The sequence below is a fragment of the Somniosus microcephalus genome, chromosome 9, assembly GCF_052327205.1.
Source record: "Somniosus microcephalus isolate GS21.2 chromosome 9, FLI_Smic_1.0, whole genome shotgun sequence".
Lineage (NCBI taxonomy): Eukaryota > Metazoa > Chordata > Chondrichthyes > Squaliformes > Somniosidae > Somniosus > Somniosus microcephalus.
In genome coordinates, this window is record NC_140995.1 from 65205563 (window position 1) to 65227512 (window position 21950).

Genomic DNA, 21950 nt, shown 5'->3' on the forward strand with positions numbered 1-21950 from the left:
CGGGTAATTCATCGGGTTCCACTGCTACTGGGTCTGAAGTAGATGCTACCGATATGTCGGGTTCATCCCCAGGTACTCGAGACATGGGGTTGACGCCTTCCTGTGACGCTAAGATCTGATCGACGTGGCGTCTCACAATGTTCTCCCCGACATCCACTGTGTACATTAATGGCCCCTGCCTTGTACATATCGTTCCGGGTTGCCACTTCTCTGTTCGATAGTCCCGGGCCAAGACTGGTTGCCCTACATTGAAGCTCCTTGTCGGCTTCTCGTTGATGTGCTGGAATTGTTTGTCCTCAACATTTCTTCGCACATTTGGTCTGAGCAAGTCCAGACGAGATCTCAACCTTCGGTTAAAGAACATCATGGCCGGGGTCTGGTTGGTAACTGCATGTGTCGCGTTTCGGTAGGCTAATAAGAAATTGTCCATCTTATGCTGTAGTGGAATTTCCTCGTCGCACATGGCCTTTATCGTCTTCTTAAAGGTTTGTACGAACCTCTCAGCCAATCCATTGGTGGCTGGATGATACGGGGCGGATGTGTAATGCCTTACCCCATTCCTTTTCATGAATTTTTGGAACTTGTCGGACACAAACTGTGGTCCATTATCAGAGCAGATCTGCTCTGGCAAACCGTTTCGGGCAAATATGGTCCGTAGGACTGCAATCGTTTTCTCTGTAGTGGTTGAAGACATCTTTATCACCTCAGGCCACTTTGAATGAGCATCCACTGCTATTAAGAACATTGAGTCCATGAATGGACCAGCGAAATCAATGTGCACCCGTTGCCATGGAGAGGAGGGCCACTCCCATGGGTGTAGAGGGGCATGTGGTGGTGCATTTTGGACCTTCTGGCATCCTAAGCAGCTCTTAGTTAGGTCTTCGATTTGTTGATCGATTCCCGGCCACCACACATAAGCCCTAGCAAGGCTTTTCATTTTCACTCCCCCCAGATGACCTTCATGTAGCTCCTTTAGCACTCTCTCCCTTAACTTGGGTGGAATCACCACTCTGGATCCACACATCACTGTCCCCTGGCATACTGACAGCTGTTCTCTTCTGGATGAGAATGCTGGCAACAGTGAGTCGCCATGTGTTGGCCATCCCCTCACCGTCAATTCATATACCCGTGACAGTGTCGGATCATTGCGGGTCTCCTTCTCTATATCCGCATTTGTTACTGGCAATCGTTCAATTATCGACGAATAAAATATCTCGCTAGGGTCCACTGCTGGTGCTTCCTCCACCATAGGCAGTGGCAGGCGCGATAGCCCATCAGCGTTCCCATGCTGTTTCGTGCCTTTATATTCTATTTCATATTGATTCGCCCCTAGAAACAGGGACCATCTTTGTAACCGCTGTGCAGTCATTACTGGCACGCCCTTCTTAGGATTAAAGATGGAGACAAGTGGTTGGTGGTCAGTCAGCAAGGTGAACTTCTGCCCATGCAGATAATGGTTGAATTTTTTTACTCCCCATACTAGGCTGAGGGCCTCCCTGTCAATCTGGGCGTAGTTGCGCTCGGCTGAGGTTAGTGACCGAGACGCAAAGGCTACTGGCCTCTCCAACTCGTCTGGGAATTTGTGCGACAGCACCGCTCCAATGCCGTAGGGTGATGCATCACATGCCAAATGAATTGGTAGTGCTGGGTTGAAATGGGCCAACACCTCTTTTGATGTGATCAATTCTTTACACTTCTGGAAAGCTCGTCTACGTTCGTCATCCCACTTCCATGGTACCCCTGTTTGCAGTAGGGTGTTCAGCGGGTGTAATACCGTAGACAAATTTGGTAAGAACTTGTGGTAATAGTTTACCAGCCCGAGGAACGACCTCAGTTGTGACACATTTTCCGGTGCTGGAGCCTTGACTACTGCCTCAATCTTGTCAGGGGACTTATGTAGTAACCCCTCTTCATCGATGACGTGGCCGCAATACGAGATCTGTTTCTGGAAAAACTCGCACTTGTGGCGATTAGCTCGTAGCCCATATTCCTTTAATCTGGCGAGCACCTTCTCCAAGTTAGCGAGGTGATCACCGTCATTTTCGCCCGTGACCAAGATGTCGTCCAAATAACACTGGGTCCCTGGAATCCCTTGCAGGACCTGATCCATCGCCCTTTGCCAGATAGCCGGAGCCGAGGCTACTCCAAACACCAGCCGGTTGTATTGATAGAGACCTTTATGGGTGTTGATCGTAAGGTAATGTTTCGAAGCTTCTTCTACCTCCATTTGCAAGTACGCCTGGGCTAGATCAATTTTGGTGAAGCGTTTACCACCAGATAGCGAGGCAAAAATATCCTCAATTCGTGGAAGCGGATATTGCACCGTGTGAAGGACTGGGTTCACTGTCACCTTAAAATCCCCACAGATGCGGACCTTCTTTGGTTCCCCAGGCGTATTACTCAACGACCTCTTCATTACAGGAACGATGGGTGTAGCCCACTCGCTCCAGTCCACTTTGGACAGTACTCCTGAACGTTCCAACACTTCCAGCTCTGCTTCAACCGCTGGTCTGATCGCATAAGGCACTGGTCTGGCCTTCAGAAACTTTGGGCTTGCATTATCCTCTAATTTAATTGTTGCTGTTATTCCTTTTAGTGTTCCTAGTCCCTCCTGGAACACTTCTTTTGCGTCAGTTAGCATTTTTGACAGTCGTCCAGGTGTGACGTCGTCATTCTTTTTGCCCTCCACCTTCAGTGCCTGTATGGAATGCTAATCTAAATGTATCTTCCGGATCCATTCACGTCCTAGCAGTGGTGGTCCTCCATTTGGTAATACATATTTTAAGGTCAGGAAATACCTAAATGGATATATGTCACTTTCACCCTTATTTTTCCTTTGGGGTAGACTTTTTGCCCCGTATACGTCTTCAAGACAATCTCTGTAGCTTTCAAGGGTATGTGTGAAAATAGCTGCTTGTAGTCTCTTTGATTTATGACTGTTAGAGCTGATCCTGTGTCCAATTCCATTTCCACTTGGACTCCGTCTATCTTGAGTGTAACCCAGATAGTCTGGTGATCCTCCATTTCGGTTACATTATGTAGTTTCAGACAACCCAGCTCCTTGCTTCCGGAGTCTGTGTCACTTTTCTGTTCATCTGAACCACTGTCCATCACCTGGTGTACCTTTTTGTACTTCTCCTGTGGAGATTTCTTACTGTTGGTTTTCTTCCCAGACCTGCAGACTCTTGCTATGTGTCCTGCTTTCCCACACTGTCTGCACACTTGGTCCTTGAACCAACAATCTTTCTGGTCATGTGTTGTTCTGCCGCAGCGATAGCACTTCCCTGTTCCATAGGTCATTTCGTTGGTGCCGTATTCTTGCGGTCTCCGTTGTATCTCTGCAGCGCCCCTTGCGGCTGCTTCGTGTGATACTGCCATATTGAAAGCTTTGTCCAGCGTAAGGTCCTTTTCTGATAGAAGCCGTTTCTGGGTTCCTTCACTTTGTAGCCCACACACAAACTTGTCCCTTAATGTGTCTGCTAGTCCCGCTCCAAACTGGCAGTATTTCGATAGCTTGCGCAGTTCCGTTAGGTACTCAGCATTGCTTTCGTCTTTGTGTTGGTTCCTTTTATGGAACTTAAATCGTTCTGCTATCAGCAGCGGTGTGGGGTTTAAGTGGTCCTGTAGGATTTCTACTATGCTTTGAAAATTCTTGTTTACCGGCTTCTCTGGGGTTATTAGATTTCGCAGTAACCCATAAGTTTTTGCACCCATGGAATTTAACAGAACCAGTGCTTTATTAGCATCTGGCACTTCATTCGCCCTGCAGTACACCTCAATACGTTCCACATATGTCGCCCAATCTTCGACTTCATTGTCGAACGTAGAGATACTGCCACTCTTCAGCATCCTTAGTTGTGCGTTTACTATCCCCAATGGCGCCTCCCGTGCTTCCTCTTCTTCTCCGCTGGCACAAAATGGCGTCTCCCGCGCTTTCCTTCCTTCCCGCGCTCGCCCGTCTTCTCCGCTGCGGCTTCGCAAAATGGCGTCTCCCGCGCTCTTTCTTCCTTCTCCGCGGCTCAATGGCGCCTCCCGCGCTCTCCCTGCTTCTCCGCGGCTCAATGGCGCCTCCCGCGCTCTCTCTGCTTCTCCGCGGCTCAATGGCGTCTCCCCTTGCTTCGCCCCGCGGACCCTGATCAGCCCGTGATCACTGGCTGTGCTATGCGCGTTCTTCTCTTGATATTTGTCGACGCCGCTCAGTCTAGAACCCGGCTGTTTCTTACCCTCTCTCTGGTTTGCAGTATTTTTCCTCGACGCCGCTCGGTGATCAACCCCCGGCTGCGCCCTGCTCTCTTCACCCTCTTTCTTACCCCGTCGACGCTGCCCGGCTCTCTCTCTCTGCCGTCGGTCGGCTCCAGCCGCCGCTGCTCGGGAAGGGTCTGCTTTGGACCTGTCGTCGGTCTCTTACTGTTCGTTGTGGCTGGGGAACCAAGCCCGGCTCTCCACAGCCTCCCCAGCGAAGTTGGATCTCTGCCTGACTGCTGGGCGGTTGCTCGCGGTCGACGCCCGTGTTCCTGGACTCGACTTTTTAAAAAAAAAAAATTTTATGTTGCAGGTAGATTCGCATCAACACTCGTCGCCACTGTTAGATCCGTGGTTCAGTGGATAAATAATTACACGGATGCTGTACATAAACAAATAACAGGTCTTTACTGGAGGAGGGTAATTTCTAGACTGGGGTACAGAGGCATGCGCACAGCTTATATACCGGTGTGGTTACTGCCGGTACTACAGTATACAGGAGCTGTAAAAAGTAGTTCTGACTTAAAGCACATACACTACAGTTTCCACCAGGACTTTGCGGCGGTCACTGCTACCAATACTGTCATGGATAGATACTTCTGCGACAGGTAGACTGGTGAGGACGAGGTCAAGTCGTTTTTTTCCTCATGATAGTTCTCTTACCAGCTGCCGCAGGTCCAATCTGGCAGCAATGTCCTTCAAGACTCGGCCAGTAGTGGTGCTACTGAGCCACTCTTGGTGATAATACAGTGGAAGTCCCCCACCCAGAGTACGTTCTGTGCCCTTGCTACCCTCAGTGCTTCTTCCAAGTCATGTTCAATATGGAGGAGTACTGATTCATCAGCTGAGGGAGGGGCAGTAGGTGGTAATCAGCTGGAGGTTTCCTTGCCCATGCTTGACCTGATACCATGAGACTTCATGGGGTCCGGAGTCAATGTTGAGGACTCCCAGGGACACTCCCTCCCGACTGCATATCACTGTGCCGCCAGCTCTGGGATGGTGATGGAGGAGTCTGGGACATTGGCTGAAAGGCATGATTCTGTGGGTATGACTGTGTCAAGCTGTTGCTTGACTAGTCTGTGGGACAGCTCTCCCAATTTTGGCGCAAGTCCTCAGATGTTAGTGAGGAGGACTTTGCAAGGTCGACTGGGCTGGGTGTGCCTTTGTTGTGTCCGTAGCTGGTGCCGAGGTCGATGCTGGGTGGTCCGTCCAGTTTTATTGTTAGTATACTTTTTTGTAGCGGTTTGGTACGACTGTTTGGCTTGCTGGGCCATTTTAGAGGACAGTCAACCACATTGCTGTGGGTCTGGAGTCACATATAGGCCAGACCGGGTAAGGACGGCAGATTTCCTTCCCTAAAGGTGTTAGTGAACCAGATGGGTTTTTACGACGATCCGGTAGTTTCATGGTCACCATTACTGATATTAGCTTTTTATTCCAGATTTATTTAATTAATTTGAACTCATGTCTCTGGATCATTAGTCCAGGCCTCTGGATTACTCGTCCAGTATCATAACCACTATGCTACTATACCCACTTTTCCCTTTAAAGATGCAGTCGTCTCTGCCTCAACCACTCTCTGTGGTAAAGCATTCCATGTTCCAACAGCCATGTGTAAAAACATTTCTCCTAACCACTCTCCTGCTCTACCCTCGTCACTGACTCCCCAACCAGAGGAAATAGTCTTTCCCTGTGCATCTTATCCAAACAAATCTGTGTCCAATTTCTTCTTAAATCTTTTCTGCTCTGGTGGAAACAGTCCCAGCATCTCAAGTTTCTTCTTATAACTATAGTTTTCCATCCCTGGCACCAACCTGGTGAATCTACGCTGAACTCTCGCTATGACTTTAATGTTCTTTGTTTAATGGGATGTCCAAAAACTGCATGCAGCACTCTAACTGTGGCCCAACCATTGGCATGTACAAATTTACCATTACTTCTTTGCTCTTGTACTTTATGCCTCTATTCGTGGGTACGGTAGTGTGATGGTTATGTTACTGGACTGATAATCCAGAAGAACATGAGGTCAAATCCCAATTTTGTATTAAATTTAAGAGATAATTGTAAACCTTTGTTAATGTGTATATCACTATAGATTGAGAGTATTTATCACGGGCTGGAATTTCCCCATTTACGCATGCAAGTAGAGTTTCCACCATATTTCCAGCCAATTTAAATGGCGGAACAGAAGCAGGCGCCAAGGAAATTCTGGGACTACAAGTTTTAGGTTGACTCATTAAAAGTACAATAGCACTGCTGTAAAATTCAAGCTGATTATAACGATGCCATCCTTCCTAGAATGCATTATGTGAAGGAGTAGTAAAGGTGTTTCATGTGGTTGCTGTTGTTTTTGTATCTTCACACTCTCCCTTGGAGAATAGTGTAAAGTAGCGGGAGGATTCACCGTCTAATTAACAGGCTGACAGCCGCGATTTGAACGCTCCTTCCATTTGCTGTAACCACCTTTATACCAGCCGATGGGGGGATTAGTCCTATATGGCAGGAGGGTTTTATGGGCTCCCACAACCCATATGATGGGGGGTCAACCATACCTAAAGGACATGAGTATCCCGCTGGATGTCAACCCAGAATTCCGAGCTGGAGCTCCAGTCTCCACTCGCCGGGACTGTCCGGTGCGGGGATCAAACCCTGCACCTTCTGACTCCGAGGGGGGGTTGCTACCATAAGCTAAAGGCACATTTCATGTTGTGATAAAACAATTTAATGTTACAGGCGCAATATTCACAGCTCACCAGCACATGGCTTGGGATTGTGTTCAGCGTTAACCTCCAACTGTCAGCTGTGGCTCAGTGGGCATCACCCTCGCCTCTGAGTCAGAAGGTCGTGGCTTAAAGTTCTATTCCATAGACTTGACATAATCCAGGCTGATACTTCAGTGCTGTACTGTCGGAGGTGCCGTCTTTCGGATGAGATGTTAAATCGAGACCCTGTCTGCCCTCGGGTCGATATAAAAGATCCCACGGCATTATTCAAACTAGAGCTATGGATTTAGGAACAGAAGGAGGCTATTCAGCCCCTCGAGTGTATACTGCCATTCAATTAGATCACAGCTGATCTGTACCTCAACTCCATTTCCCCACCTTTGCTCCATATCCATTGATACCCTTACCCAACAAAAATCTGTCGATTTCAGTCTTGAAAGTTTCAATTGCCCCCCAGCATCCAGTCTTTTGGGGGAGAGAATTCCAGATTTCCATTACCCTTTGTGCGAAAAATTGCTTCCTGATTTCACTCCTGAATGGCCTTGCTCTAATTTTATGATTATGCCTCTTTGTTCTAGATTATAGTGGGCATGGTATAGTGTAGTTGTTGTATTATTGGACAAGTAATCAAGAGGCCTGGACTAATAATCACAGTGAATGTGAGTTCAAATCTCTCCATGGCAGTTTGAAAATTGAATTCAGTTTAGAAAATATGGGACTAATATGGAAAGACAGTATACTATAAATGACATAATTTTGAAAAGTGTAGATGAGCAGAGAGACCTTGGTGTCTATATACACAAATCCTTAAAGGTCGCACAGCAAGTTGATAAGGTGGTTTTAAAAAAACATATGGGTTACTTGGGTTTATGAATAGAGGAAGTGGTATCAAGTCACTTAGAAAATCATAACATGATTAGGCAGAGTCAACATGGTTTTATGAAAGGGAAATCATGTTTGACAAATTTATTAGTTTTTTGAGGATGTAACTAGCAGAGTAGATAAAGGGGAACCAGTGGATGTAGTATATTTGGATTTCCAAAAGGCATTCGATAAGGTGCCATATAAAAGATTATTACACAAGATTAGGGCTCATGGGGTTGGGGGTAATATAGTAGCATGGATAGAGGATTGGTTAATGTGGTGTATGTAACCTGTTCCACCTTAAGAGAACTTAAGCCTGGTCCACCTTAAGAAAGGTACTACTTTCTTTGGCTGCTGTATACGTAATACCGGTGGTGACCACACCGGTATATAAGCACAGTGTAATAATATTGTATTCAGTATAGTCCGACCTCCAACCAGTAAAGACCTGTTGAATTTACTCTTGTGGTCTGTGTAGTAATTCTCACTATAACACACAGACTTAACAGTGGCGACGAGTCCGATTCTTACCCTGCTGCAGTAATTTCCACGGCGACTTCGTCCACAGACAGGACGTCGAAGAGAGGTTTCCACCCTCATCACCTACGGGAAGACACGTCGAGCGGCAGGCATCGAGCAACTGGAGTGCAGAAGACATCCTGACCTCGAAGCCTCCATCAGCGACTGTCAGCTTCTTCTACTACCTCGTGGTGGGTAAGCCGGGCAGCGACGCGACAGAAAGTCAACCGCGTTGGCTGTACAGACGGGGCTGGGAAGACGGAGGAATAAGGGCAGTGAGGTCGATCGCGACCAGAGATAAGGGCCGGGCCGCTTTCGAGCGAGAGGCGCAGCGCGGGACATCGATCGCGACCGGAGATAAGGGCCGCAATCGGGCTAAAGGCGCAGCGTCTGGGGAAACTGAAGGCGCGAGAGCCGCGGTGAAGCGGAGACAGCGCCGGGGGACGGGTGAAGACCGCCAAGCGTGGGAAAACCGCCATTTTGTGGGCGGAGGATGACGGCAAGAGCGGGAAGCCGCCATCTTAGATAACATTAAAAATACGATAAATTGCTACGATGCCTAAACATGGGAACATTAATGCCTTCGACAGTGATATAGAAGACTGGGCTATGTATGTAGAACGCATACAAAACTATTGTAAGGCAAATAAAATTCCTGAGACAGATAAAGCACTAACATTACTAAACTTAATGGGTGCGAAGACATACGGGCAATTGAAACACCTGTTATCACCAGATGAACCGGCGGATAAGACGTTCGAACAGATTGTTACTGTCCTAAAAAATCATCTTAGCCCCACACCGCTGATGCTAGCGGAACGATTTAAATTTTACGATAGAAGACAGCTGCAAAATGAAAGCAATGCTGAATATTTGATGGAATTACGTAAGCTAGCAAAATATTGTCAGTTTGGAACGGGACTGACAGAGGCACTTCGAGATAGATTTGTGTGTGGTTTATTTAAACAGGATACACAAAGGCAACTGCTCGAGGAGAATGAGCTGTCTCTCGAGAAGGCGGTCACTATGGCAGCAGCACACGAGGCCGCAGCGAGAGGCACGGCAGTAATGCAGCTACGGCCACCGGAACTCGGTACAAACAAATTGGGTTTGAGTTCTGTCAAATGTTATCGTTGTGGAAAGACAACGCACGATCAGAACCAGTGTTGGTTTAAAAACCAAGAATGCAGAACGTGTGGCAGGTTTGGCCACATAGCTAAAGTATGCCGGTAGGAAAGAAGACCAGCAATAAAAAGTCACCGCAAGGAAAATATGCAAAGGTACACAAGGTGACAAAGAACAGTTTGACTGAACAGAAGTCAGATTCAGACACTAGCAGTAATGAACTGGATAGCTTAAGAATACACAACGTTGGTAAGGATACAGACCTCCAGACAATTTGGGTCACTCTTCAGATAGCAGGAGTCCAAGTAAAAATGGAATTGGACACTGGATCGGCATTGACGGTCATGAATAAGAAAGATTACAGAAGGTTATTCCAACATATTCCCTTACAGGATACGGAGATTATATTGAAAACGTACACGGGGCAAAGAGTGTACCCCATCGGAAAAATAGAGGTAGAAGTGGTCCACAAGGGCGAAGGAAGCCAAGTAATGGACTTATATGTGCTACCTGAAGGAGGTCCACCACTACTAGGACGGGAGTGGATTAGGAAAATGAATATGGACTGGCACTCCTTGAAAGCACTAATGGTAGATTCCGGGGAAACAGCTGTCAAACCTAAACGATTGTCCAGAATATTGGATGAGGCTAAAGAGGTGTTCCAGCCGGGACTGGGAACACTCAGAGGAATTACGGCAAACATCAAGATTGATGAACATGCACAACCAAAATTTTTTAAAGCCACACCGGTACCCTATGCAATACGACCTGCGGTTGAAGCGGAGCTGGAAGCACTAGAACGTTCAGGGGTACTGTCTAAAGTAGATTGGAGTGAGTGGGCTACGCCCATTGTTCCCGTTATGAAACGTCCTGCGAACAATAAGCCAGGAGATCCAGGGAAGGTTCGCATCTGTGGAGATTTCAAGATCACCGTTAATCCAGTGCTTCACACGGTGCAGTATCCGCTTCCACGGATTGAGGATATTTTCGCTTCACTGTCTGGCGGGAAACACTTCACCAAGATAGACCTGGCGCAGGCGTACTTGCAGATGGAGGTTGAAGAAGAGTCACGCCAATACCTCACGATCAACACACATCGAGGGTTGTACCGGTACAATAGGCTGGTTTTTGGTGTGGCATCGGCTCCAGCAATTTGGCAGAGGGCCATGGAGCAGGTATTACAGGGAATTCCAGGCACACAATGTTACCTGGACGACATTCTGATCACAGGTGATGGTGATGAACAGCATCTCGCTAACTTGGAACTGGTGCTCAACAGACTGAAAGAGTATGGACTTAGGGTAAATCGGCAGAAATGTGAGTTCTTCCAGAAGCGGATCTCGTACTGTGGTCATGTCATTGACCGGGAGGGGCTTCATAAGTCTCCTGACAAGATAGCGGCAGTTGTAAAGGCTCCCGCTCCGGAGAATGTCTCTCAGTTGAGGTCGTTTCTAGGATTAATTAACTATTACCATAAATTTCTGCCAAATCTATCCACGGTGCTGCATCCGTTGAACGCTCTTTTACAGAAAGGGGTACCATGGGACTGGGGCGAAAACTGTAAGAAGGCATTTCGCAAAAGCAAAGAATTGATCACCTCAGAGGAAGTGTTGGCTCACTTCAACCCGACACTGCCTATTTGGTTGGCTTGTGATGCTTCTCCATATGGTATTGGGGCAGTACTCTCACATAAATTGCCAAATGGCACGGAAAGGCCAGTCGCGTTTGCATCCAGATCATTGACCTCCGCTGAGCGCAACTATGCGCAGATCGATAGGGAGGCCCTTAGCCTTGTATGGGGAGTGAAGAAGTTTAATCATTACCTACAGGGCCAAAAATTCACACTTCTGACGGACCATCAACCGTTGGTGTCCATTTTTAACCCTAAGAAGGGTGTTTCGGTGATGACAGCACAGCGTCTCCAGAGATGGTCTCTTTTCTTAGGGGCACATCAATATCAGATAGAATTCAAAGGTACGAAACAGCATGGCAATGCTGATGGCCTGTCGCGCCTGCCACTACCTGAAGATGAAGACACGACGGAAGTTGACCCTGTTGAGTTATTTCATTCGACCATTATCGAGTGTTTACCTGTCACCAACGCAAGTATTGAAAGAGAAACCAGGAACGACCCGACACTGTCCAGAGTCTACGAGGTGACAGTGAAAGGATGGCCAACACGGGGTGATCCTCTGTTACTGGCATTCTCGGCAAGGCGAGACCAGCTGTCCGTCTGCCATGGTACTTTGATGTACGGGACAAGAGTGATTATTCCTCCCAAGTTAAGGGAAAGAGTTTTAAAAGAACTACATGAAGGTCATCTGGGGGGAGTTAAAATGAAAAGTCTTGCTAGGGCTTACGTATGGTGGCCGGGTATTGACCAACAGATTGAGGAGTTAACGAAAAGCTGCGCTGGGTGTCAAAAAGTGCAAAATGCACCTCCGATAGCACCGCTACACCCATGGGAATGGCCTTCAGCCCCATGGCAACGCGTACACATTGACTTTGCTGGTCCATTCATGGACTCCATGTTCCTAATCGCGGTGGACGCACATTCCAAATGGCCAGAAGTCATCAAGATGAATACCACTACTTCAGAAAAGACAATTGCGGTGTTAAGAACAATATTCGCAAGGAACGGATTGCCAGAACAGATCTGTTCGGACAACGGACCACAGTTTGTATCGGAAGAATTCCAACAATTCTTAAAGAAGAATGGAGTTAAACATTATACCTCTGCCCCATATCATCCGGCGACAAACGGGTTGGCTGAAAGATTTGTCCAGACATTCAAAAAGGCTATTAAGGCCATGAATGATGATCAGATTCCGCTGCAACACAAGGTCGATAAGTTCCTGATGTCATATAGAAACGCCGATCATGCCGTGACTAACCAAAGTCCTGCTATGATGTTTTATAACAGGAGGCTGCGGTCCAAGTTGGACTTGTTAAAACCAAATGTGCGGAGGGAAGTGGAAAACAAACAGTTTCGGCATATTAACAGCAAGACCACTCGAACTTTCGACGTAGGACAACCAGTGATGGCAAGGGGCTATGGAAACGAAAAATGGCAGTCCGGAACAATCCGGGCCAGACAAGGACCTCTGATGTACACCGTAGATATTGGTCATAATGTGATAAGGCGTCATGCGGATCAACTGGTAGAGTCGAGAGCAAGGGTCGAACCCATGGTTGTGACAGAGACAGCTGTGGAAGACGTTCATGAACCTGAAGCATCTACCTCGGCCGAGAACGTATTTGATGATGATGACACCCAATACATTGGCAACCAACTAGAGGAGGCACCTCAACAACAAGAATCAGAGACCACTGAAAGGCGTTATCCAAGCCGAATCAGAAAGCCTCCTGAGAGACTGAACCTTTGAACTGTTATACCTGAAGTTATATATGTTATGTTTGTTTGGGGATATGACTGTTAAGCTAAAAAGGGAGGATTGTGGTGTATGTAACCTGTTCCACCTTAAGAGAACTTAAGCCTGGTCCACCTTAAGAAAGGTACTACTTTCTTTGGCTGCTGTATACGTAATACCGGTGGTGACCACACCGGTATGTAAGCACAGTGTAATAATATTGTATTCAGTATAGTCCGACCTCCAACCAGTAAAGACCTGTTGAATTTACTCTTGTGGTCTGTGTAGTAATTCTCACTATAACACACAGACTTAACAGTTAACAGACAGAAAACAGAGAGTAGGGATAAACGGATCTTTTTCAGATTGGCAGGCTGTAACTAGTGGGGTGCCGCAAGGATCAGTGTTGGGGCCTCAGCTATTTACAATCTATATTAATGATTTAGATGAAGGGACCGTGTGTAATGTATCCAAGTTTGCTGATGATACAAAGCTAGGTGGGACAGTAGGCTGTGAGGAGAACACAAAGAGTCTGCAAAGGGATATAGATAGACTAAGTCAGCGTGCAGCAAGGTGGCAGATGGAGTATAATGTAGGGAAATGTGAGGTTATTCACTGGTCGGAATAGAAAAACAGAATATTTTTTTAAATGGTGAGAAACTTTCAAATCTTGGTGTTCAGAGATTCGAGTGTCCTCGTGCAAGAAGCACAGAAAGCTAGCATGCAGGTACAGCAAGCAATAAGGAAGGCAAATGGCATGTTGGCCTTTATTGCAAAGGGGTTGGAGTAGAAGAGTAAGGAAGTCTTGCTACAATTGTACAGGGCCTTGGTGAGACCACACCTGGAGTACTGTGCACAGTTTTGGTCTCCTTATCTAAGGAAGGATATACTTGCCTTGGAGGCGGTGCAACGAAGGTTCACGAGATTGATTCCTAGGATGAGAGGGCTGTCCTATGATGAGAGATGGTGTAGAATGGGCCTATACTCTCTGGAGTTTAGAAGAATGAGAGGTGATCTCATTGAAACAGACAAGATTCTGAAGGGGATTGACAGGGTAGATGCTGAGAGGTTGTTTCCCCTGGCTGGAGTGTCTAGAGCTAGGGGGCATAGTCTCAGGATAAGGGGTAGGCCATTTAAGACTGAGATGAGGAGGAATTTCTTCATTCAGAGGATTGTGAATCTTTTGAATTCTCTGCCCCAGAGGGCTGTGATTGCTGAGTCTTTGAGTATATTCCAGGCTGAGATAGATAGATTTTTGGACTCTAGGGGAATCGAGGGATATGGAGATCGGGTGGGAAAGTGGAGTTGAGGCCGATGATCAGCCATTATCTTATTGAATGGCGGAGCAAGCTCGAGGGGCCATATGGCCTACTCCTGCTCTAGATCATTCTAGAACTTTATAAATCACTGAGTAGGCCTCAGCTGGCATATTGTGGACAATTCTGGCCACCACATGTCAGGAAAGATGTAAAGGCCTTGGAAAGGGTACAGAGGAAGTTTACCAGGATGTTACCAGGGTGAGGGACTTCAGTTATGAGGAGAGGTTGGAAAAATTAGGACGGTTTTCCTTGGAACAGAGAAGATTAAGAGGTGACCTAATAGAGGTTTTCAAGATGATGAGAGGTTTTGATAGAGTAGATGGAGAAAAATTCTTCCCTCTGGCGAGTGGGTCAATAACCAGAGGTCATAGATTCAAAATCATTGGCAAAAGATCTAGCGGGGAGATGAGGAGAATTTTTTTCACTGAGTTGTAGGAATCTGGAACGCTCTACCTGAAAAGATGGTGGAAGCTGATTCCATAAATTTTAAGAGAGTTGGACAGGTACTTGAGGATGAGGAACTTACAGGGTTACGGACAAAAAACAGGGGTGTGGGGCTAAGCACGACTGCTCTTTCAAAGAGCCAGCACAGGCATGACTGGCCGAATGGCCTCCTTCTGTGCTATAAGTTTCTATGATTCTAATATAAACTGAATGTAAAAAAACTGGTATCAGTAAAAGTGACCATGTCGTATAAACCCAACTGGTTCATTAATGCCCTTTAGAGAAGGAAGCCTGCCGTCCTTACCTGGTCTGGCTTATACGGGACTCCAGTTCCACACCAATGATGACTCTTAACTGTCCTCTGAAGTGGTCTAGCAAGCCACTCTGCTGTAACAAGCCACTAGTGGTTCAAGAAGAAGGTCCACCACCACCTTCTGAGAGCAACTAGTGTTGGGCAAAGTCTTGTCAGCAACATCCACATCCCGAGAATGAATAAAATTTGGCAGGAAAAGGAGACTTTAAACCCATCAGATCGAAAACAGGGCCCCAGGGATGAAAGTACAGTGTAATGAGCCACTCCACCAGCCAACCTCTGATCCAGTGTGGGTTGTTTTTTGAAAACAGTGTGGTAAATAATAGTATTAACTTTCATGTGTAAATATCTGAGGAATGCCATTTAGATTGACATCACAATAGTTTACATTCCTTAAACTTCAGGACATGTGATTTCATTTGAAGGTTTACAGAGTGACAGGAAAGATGTCGAACAACAGCACAGCCAGTATATCTCAGGCCAGAAAAGCAGTAGAACAGCTGAAGATGGAAGCCTGCATGGACAGAATGAAGGTAAGAGGCACTTTCTGAAGATTCATGGTTGGCATCTTTTGAAAGATAAGTTCTGAGGCATTTTGTGATGGTCCTTATTTTGTTGATTGTTTTACAATGGTGATATGAGGGATGATTGTCTTTACATCCAACTTTAAGAGAATCAACTTTAAGATGCCCTTCTTCACCTTCAAAACCCACCATGGCTTCTCCTTCCTCTGCGATCTCCTCCAGCCATATGCAAATGCTGATACCTTCAAGAGAGCTGAACCAGTTCCTGGCTGGGGCGGAGATCGCTTTATACCAGAGGTAGGTACCAAGTGATGCAAGTCACAGTCAATGTGGTCTCCTGGACTAGTCTCGATTGCCTAGAGGGTTCGGGGAGGAATTTTCCAGATTTCTCTCCCCTGGGGTTTCTGATCTGCTTTTTCGCCTCTCCCAGGAGACTACATGGCACTGAGGGAGCAGGTGGTCTCTTGACAAGATGCATAAGGCATCACAACTGTATGGGACAGGATGCATGGACCAGTTGGTCTTTTCCTGCCTGACATTTTTGTGCATTTGATTGTCCTTGCGCACACCCTCCGTTCCTTCAGCCTGTTTCCTGCTCCCCGCTTCCCACCATCAGTAGCCCGTCTTCATCCACATTGCTCCACTACCCCCCACCCACTGAAACCCCCTCCCTCGTCATCTTCTACCAACCTTCAGAAACCTCCCAAAGACCCTCCCCACAGGTCGATAGCCCCCGTCCCCTTATATAGAATGAGTGGTATTGAAGTGTAAGTTGTTTATGTTCTGAATTACTAGCTACAAGCTGGCCCAGCTCTCTGAGCTGAGCAAAAACATTGACACCAGCTAGGGTTGCCAATTTGGGTTGGATGTATTCCTGGAGTTTTGATCACATGACCTCCTGACTCCAACCGCCCGCCCAGTAAGAAAGACTTCCCCCCCCCCATCTTCAATAGTTTTATAACTACTAAACAATGGTGTTCAAAGAAAATGGGGGGGGGGGGGGGGAACAATTTTTTTGCTGGGTATTTGTGGCCAGCAAGGTTCAGGAAAATAATCTTTAATTCCTGGAGACCCCAGGACAATCCTGGAGGGTTGGCAGCCCTAACACCAGCTAGAGATTTTAAAAAAAGACAACAGGGTTGGATGCAAAGCAGAGGAGTGCCAGTGACTCACAGGGTTCTTTCCATGTCTCATTTGGATGGTAATGACACAGCACTTAATGATATATTACTCATTAACATCATATCTTACACTAGGCTATGGCTGCATGCAGACATTTTAATATAATGGTACACCCACCAGGCAATTGAGCAGGGAGCGAAAATAATCTCAAAAAAATGAAATCACTTCAGAACATTTCCTCATTAACCCTCCCTGGCTTTGAAAAAGAAAGACAGTCTTTGGTTCTTGTGGCTAAATAAAGAGATTTTACAGTCAGCTCTTGGCTTTGCAATTTTGAAATTCCCTAAAAAGAGCAGTAAACAAATTAATTAGATGCTTTCACGCTGCCAGAAATCGACACTGCCTGTGATGGTCTTTTAGTCACGTGACACCCCCTTCCAGGCTCTGGCTACATTTGATTTGCTCCCATTAGGAGCTGACAGACTGTTATTATCAGATGACAATGGGGCTTGGAACAGGATGGTTGTAAACAGGGGCTTGGAACATGCAGCACAGAAAGCTGCATCCTCTCAGGGAAACGAGCGGCTGTGATGGTTTCGACGAGAAGGTTTTTCTACTGTCACTGAAGCTTCCAGCATAATTATAGAGGCGCTCCCTGGAATTCACGCAGGCTTTTTATCTACATTTCCCCGTCGTTTCCTAACTGTAGAGACTCTGACAGGACATCTAGAAATCACATTTACCGTGCCTTATTTATTTTTAACTGCCAGGGCAAAATCATAGAATCATAGAATGGCCTCTTTCTGTGCTGTAACCATTCAGCCCGTCAAGTCTATGTCAGCTCTCTGCAAGAGCACTTCAGCTAGTTCCACTGCCCCACCCTTTCCCCGTAGCCCTGCAAATTTTTTTCCTTCAGGTACTTACCCAATTTCCTTTTGAAAGCCACGATTGAATCTGCCTCCACCACCCTCACAGACAGTGCATTCCAGATCATAACCACTTGCTGCGTAAAAAAGTTTTTCCTGATGTCGCCTTTGGTTCTTCTGCCAATCACTTTAAATCTGTGTCCTCTGGTTCTCGACCCTTCCGCCAATGGGAACAGTTTCTCTCTATCTACTCTGTCTAGACGCCTCATGATTTTGAACACCTCTATCAAATCTCCTCTCAACCTTCTTTGCTCTAAGGAGAACAACCCCTTCTTCAGTCTATCCGTGTAACTGAAGTCCCTCATCCCTGGAACCAATCTTGTAAATCTTTTCTGCATCCTCTCTAAAGCCTTCACAAATTTCCTAATTGGACACAATACTCCAGTTGAGGCCGAACCAATGTTTCATAAAGGTTCATCATAACTTCCTTGCTTTTGTACTCTGTGCCTCTATTTATGAAGCCCAGGATCCCGTATGCTTTTTTAACCGCTTTCTCAACCTGCCCTGCCACCTTCAACGGTTTGTGCACATATACCCCCAGGTCTCTCTGTTCATGCGCCCACTTTAGGATTGTACCCTTTAATTTATATTGCCTCTCCTCGTTCTTCCTACCAAAATGTATCACTTCGCACTTTTCTGCGTTAAATTTCATCTGCCACGTGTCCGCCCATTTCACCAGCCTGTCAATGTCCTCTTGAAGTCTATTACTATCCTCCTCACTGTTCACTATACTTCCAAGTTTTGTGTCATCTGCAAATTTTGAAATTGTGCCCTGTACACCCAAGTCCAAGTCATTGATATACATCAAGAAAAGCAGTACTGACCCCTGGGAACACCACTGTGTACCTTCCTCCAGTCTGATTAAACAACTGTTCACCACTACTCTCTGTTTCCTGTCACTTAGCCAATTTTGTATCCATGCTGCCACTGTCCCTTTTATTCCATGGGCTTCAACTTTGCTGGCAAGCCTATTATGTGGCACTTTATCAAACGCCTTTTGGAAGTCCATGTACAACACATCAACCGCATTGCCCTCATCAACCCTCTCTGTTACCTCATCAAAAGACTTGATCAAATTAGTTAAACATGATTTGTCTTTAATAAATCCGTGTTGTCTTTAATAAATCCGTGTTGGCTTTCTTTAATTAATCCACACTTGTCCAAGTGACCGTTTATTTCGTCCCAGATTATCGTTTCTAAAAGCTTCCCCACTACCGAGGTTAAACTGTAGTTGCTGGGTTTATGCTTACACCATTTTTTGAACAAGGGTGCAACATTTGCTAGGGCTCCTCGATGCCACACTCGGTTAAATGCTGCCTTGATGTCAAGGGCAGTCACTCTCACCTCACCTCTGGAATTCAGCTCCTTTGTCCATGTTTGGACCAAGGCTGTAACGAGGTCAGGAGCCGCGTGGTCTTGGCAGAACCCAAACTGGGCATCAGTGAGAAGGTTATTGGTGAGTAAGTGTCGCTTGATAGCACTGTCGATGACACCTTCCATCACTTTGCTGATGATTGAGAGTAGACTGATGGGGCGGTAATTGGCCGGATTGGATTTGTCATGCTTTTTGTGGACAGGACATACCTGGGCAGTTTTCCACATTAGATGCCAGTGTTGTAGCTGTACTGAAACAGCTTGGCTAGAGACGTGGCCAGTTCTGGAGCACAAGTCTTCAGCATGATAGCCGTGATGTTGTCGGGGCCCATAGCCTTTGCTGTATCCAGTGCGCTCAGCCGTTTCTTGATATCAGGTACAGTCGAGGTACATTCCCACGAGGGGGAAAGGTAGTGCCAGAGGACTTTAAAAAAAAACAATTGTTTTATGGGATATGGGCGTCGCTGGCAAGGCCAGCATCTACTGCCCATCCCTAATTGCCCTTGAGAAGGTGGTGGTGAACCGCCTTCTTGAACCGCTGCAGTCCCTGTGGTGAAGGTACTCCCACAGTGCTGTTAGGTAGGGAGTTTCAGAATATTGACCCAGCGACTATGAAGGATCAGCGATATACTTCTAAGTCAGGATGGTGTGTGACTTGGAGGGGAACTTGGAGGTGGTGGTTTTCCCATGCGCCTGCTGCCCTTGTCCTTCTAGGTGGAAGAAGTCGTGGGTTTGGAAGGTGCTGCCTAAGAAGCCTTGGCGAATTGCTGCAGTGCATCTTGTAGATGGTACACACTGCAGCCCTCTGGCACTACCCCCGTATGCAAGGAGGATTGGAATATTATGGCCAGTACCTCCACAATTTCCACCTTTACTTCCCTCAGCATCCTAGGATGCATCTCATCCGGTCCTAGTGACTTATCTACTTTAAGTACAGCCAGCCTTTCTAGTACCTCCTATTTATCAATTTTTATCCCATCCATTATCTCAACTACCTCCTCTTTCACCATGACTTTGGCAGTTTCTTCCTTGGTAAAAACAGATGCAAAGTACTCATTTAGTACCTCAGCCATGCCCATTGCCTGCATGCGTAGGTCTCCATTTTGGTCCCTAATCGGCCCCACCCCTCTTCTTACTACCCGTTTACTATTTATATGACTATAGAAGACTTTTGAATTCCCTTTTATGTTAGCTGCCAATCTATTCTCATACTCTCTCTTTGCCCCTCTTATTTCCTTTTTCACTTTCCCTCTGAACTTTCAATATTCAGCCTGGTTCTCACTTGTATTCTCAACCTGACATCTGTCATATGCCCCCTTTTTCTGCTTCATCTTATTCTCTATCTCTTTCGTCATCCCGGGAGCTCTGACTTTGGTTGCCCTACCTTTCCCCCTCGTGGGAATGTACCTCGACTGTACCTGAACCATCTCCTCTTTAAAGGCAGCCCATTGTTCGATTAGTTTTACCTGCCAATCTTTGATTCCAATTTACCCGGGCCCGATCCATTCTCAACCCACTGAAATTGGCCTTCCTCCAATTAAGTATTTTTACTCCTTGTGCTTTTCGGTTTTATTTTGCCCAATAGACTAACCTGCTCCACCTCACACGGACTGTCAGTGCGGCATTTTATACATTGGCTCCTGGTCTGTCAACGCCTCAAAATTTTAAATTTCTCATCCTCGTGTTCAAATCCATTCATGGCCTCGCCCTTCCCTATTTCTGTAAACCCCCTCCATCCCTCTGAGATCTTTGGCAGCCGTGCCTTCAGCTGCTGAGGCCCTAAACTCTGGAATTTCCTCCCTAAACCTCTCCACCTCTCTCTCCTTTTTAAGACGCTCCTTAGAACCTATCTCTTTGACCTACCTTGGTGTCAGTTTGTATCTGATTACACTCCTGTGACATTTTACTATGTTAAAGGCGCTATATAAATGCACGTTATTTATATCGCAGATCAGCACAGTGTTCCTGACTTTGAAAAATGGGTAATAAAATGAAACGCAGTGCATCGATTGCTAAAAAGGCACAGAAATAATCGCCGGGTCTGTGTGGATCAGGTTGCCTCGTATATTTTTGCTTGCATGCCCAAAATGAAACTGTGGGTTGATAGAGCCTACATTAACGCAGAAATGGATCGTGCCTGCCCTGATTTGTGAGACTGATGTCGTCCTCTTTCTGCTAGTTTGTCTGAGTGCCCTTAGCTTCCTCCACCCCCGATGGGGAAAATGTCTCAGCTGCAGAAGGTTGATTCAATCCTAGGCCCTTGTGTGTGGCTCTACATGAGCCAATAGGACTGTTAGACCAGCAGATCAGTGAGCTTCCACATCAGTGAGGAAAAGAATCATACAGCACAGAAGGAGGTCATTTGGCCCATCGTGCCTGTGCCGGCTCTTTGAAAGAGCTATCCAATTAGTACCACTCCCCTGCTCTTTCCCCATAGCCCTGCAAATTTCCCCCTTCAAGTATTTATCCAATTCTCTTTTGAAAGTTACTATTGAATCTGCTTCCACCGCCCTTTCAGGCAGTGCATACCAGATCATAACAACTCCCTGTGTAAATAAAATTCTCCTCATCTCCGCCTGGTTCTTTTAGCAATTACCTTAAATCTGTGTCCTCTGGTTACCGATCCTCCTGCCACTGGAAACAGTTTCTCCTTATTTATGCTATCAAAACCATTCATGATTTTGAACACCTCTATTAGATCTCCCCTTAAGTTTCTCTGCTGTAAGGAGAACAACCCCAGCTTCTCTAGTCTCTCCACATAACTGAAGTCCCTCATCCCTGCTATAATTCTAGTAAATCTCCTCTACATTCTCTCCAAGGCTCTGACATCCTTCCTAAAGTGTGGTGCCCAGAATTGGACACAATACTCCAGATGAGCCCTAACCAGTGTTTTATATAACTTCCTTGCTTTTGTACTCTATATCTCTATTTATAAAGCTTAGGATCCCATATGCATTTTTAACTGTCTTCTCCACTTGCCCTACCACCTTCAAAGATTTCTGTATGTGAACCTCCAGGTCTCTCTGTTCCTGCACCCACTTTAAAATCTATTCTATGTTATTTATATTGCCTCTCCTCATTTTT

General features: G+C 46.3%; 1 protein-coding gene across 3 annotated transcripts in view; it reads left to right on the plus strand.

The window, feature by feature from the left end:
* gng4 (guanine nucleotide binding protein (G protein), gamma 4) overlaps window positions 1-21950 on the plus strand; it is a 40840-nt gene that overhangs the window by 9705 nt on the left and 9185 nt on the right. Inside the window, exons 2-3 of one of the 3 annotated variants that reach the window (XM_085996711.1) lie at window positions 15346-15453; window positions 15592-15741. In XM_085996711.1, the coding sequence (XP_085852837.1) occupies window positions 15367-15453; window positions 15592-15741 (237 nt within the window). In that variant the 5' untranslated portion in view covers window positions 15346-15366. Of the gene's footprint in view, window positions 1-15345; window positions 15454-15591; window positions 15742-21950 lie in introns of those variants that run through there. The other 2 variants (XM_085996712.1, XM_085996713.1) reach the window with 2 other exon arrangements.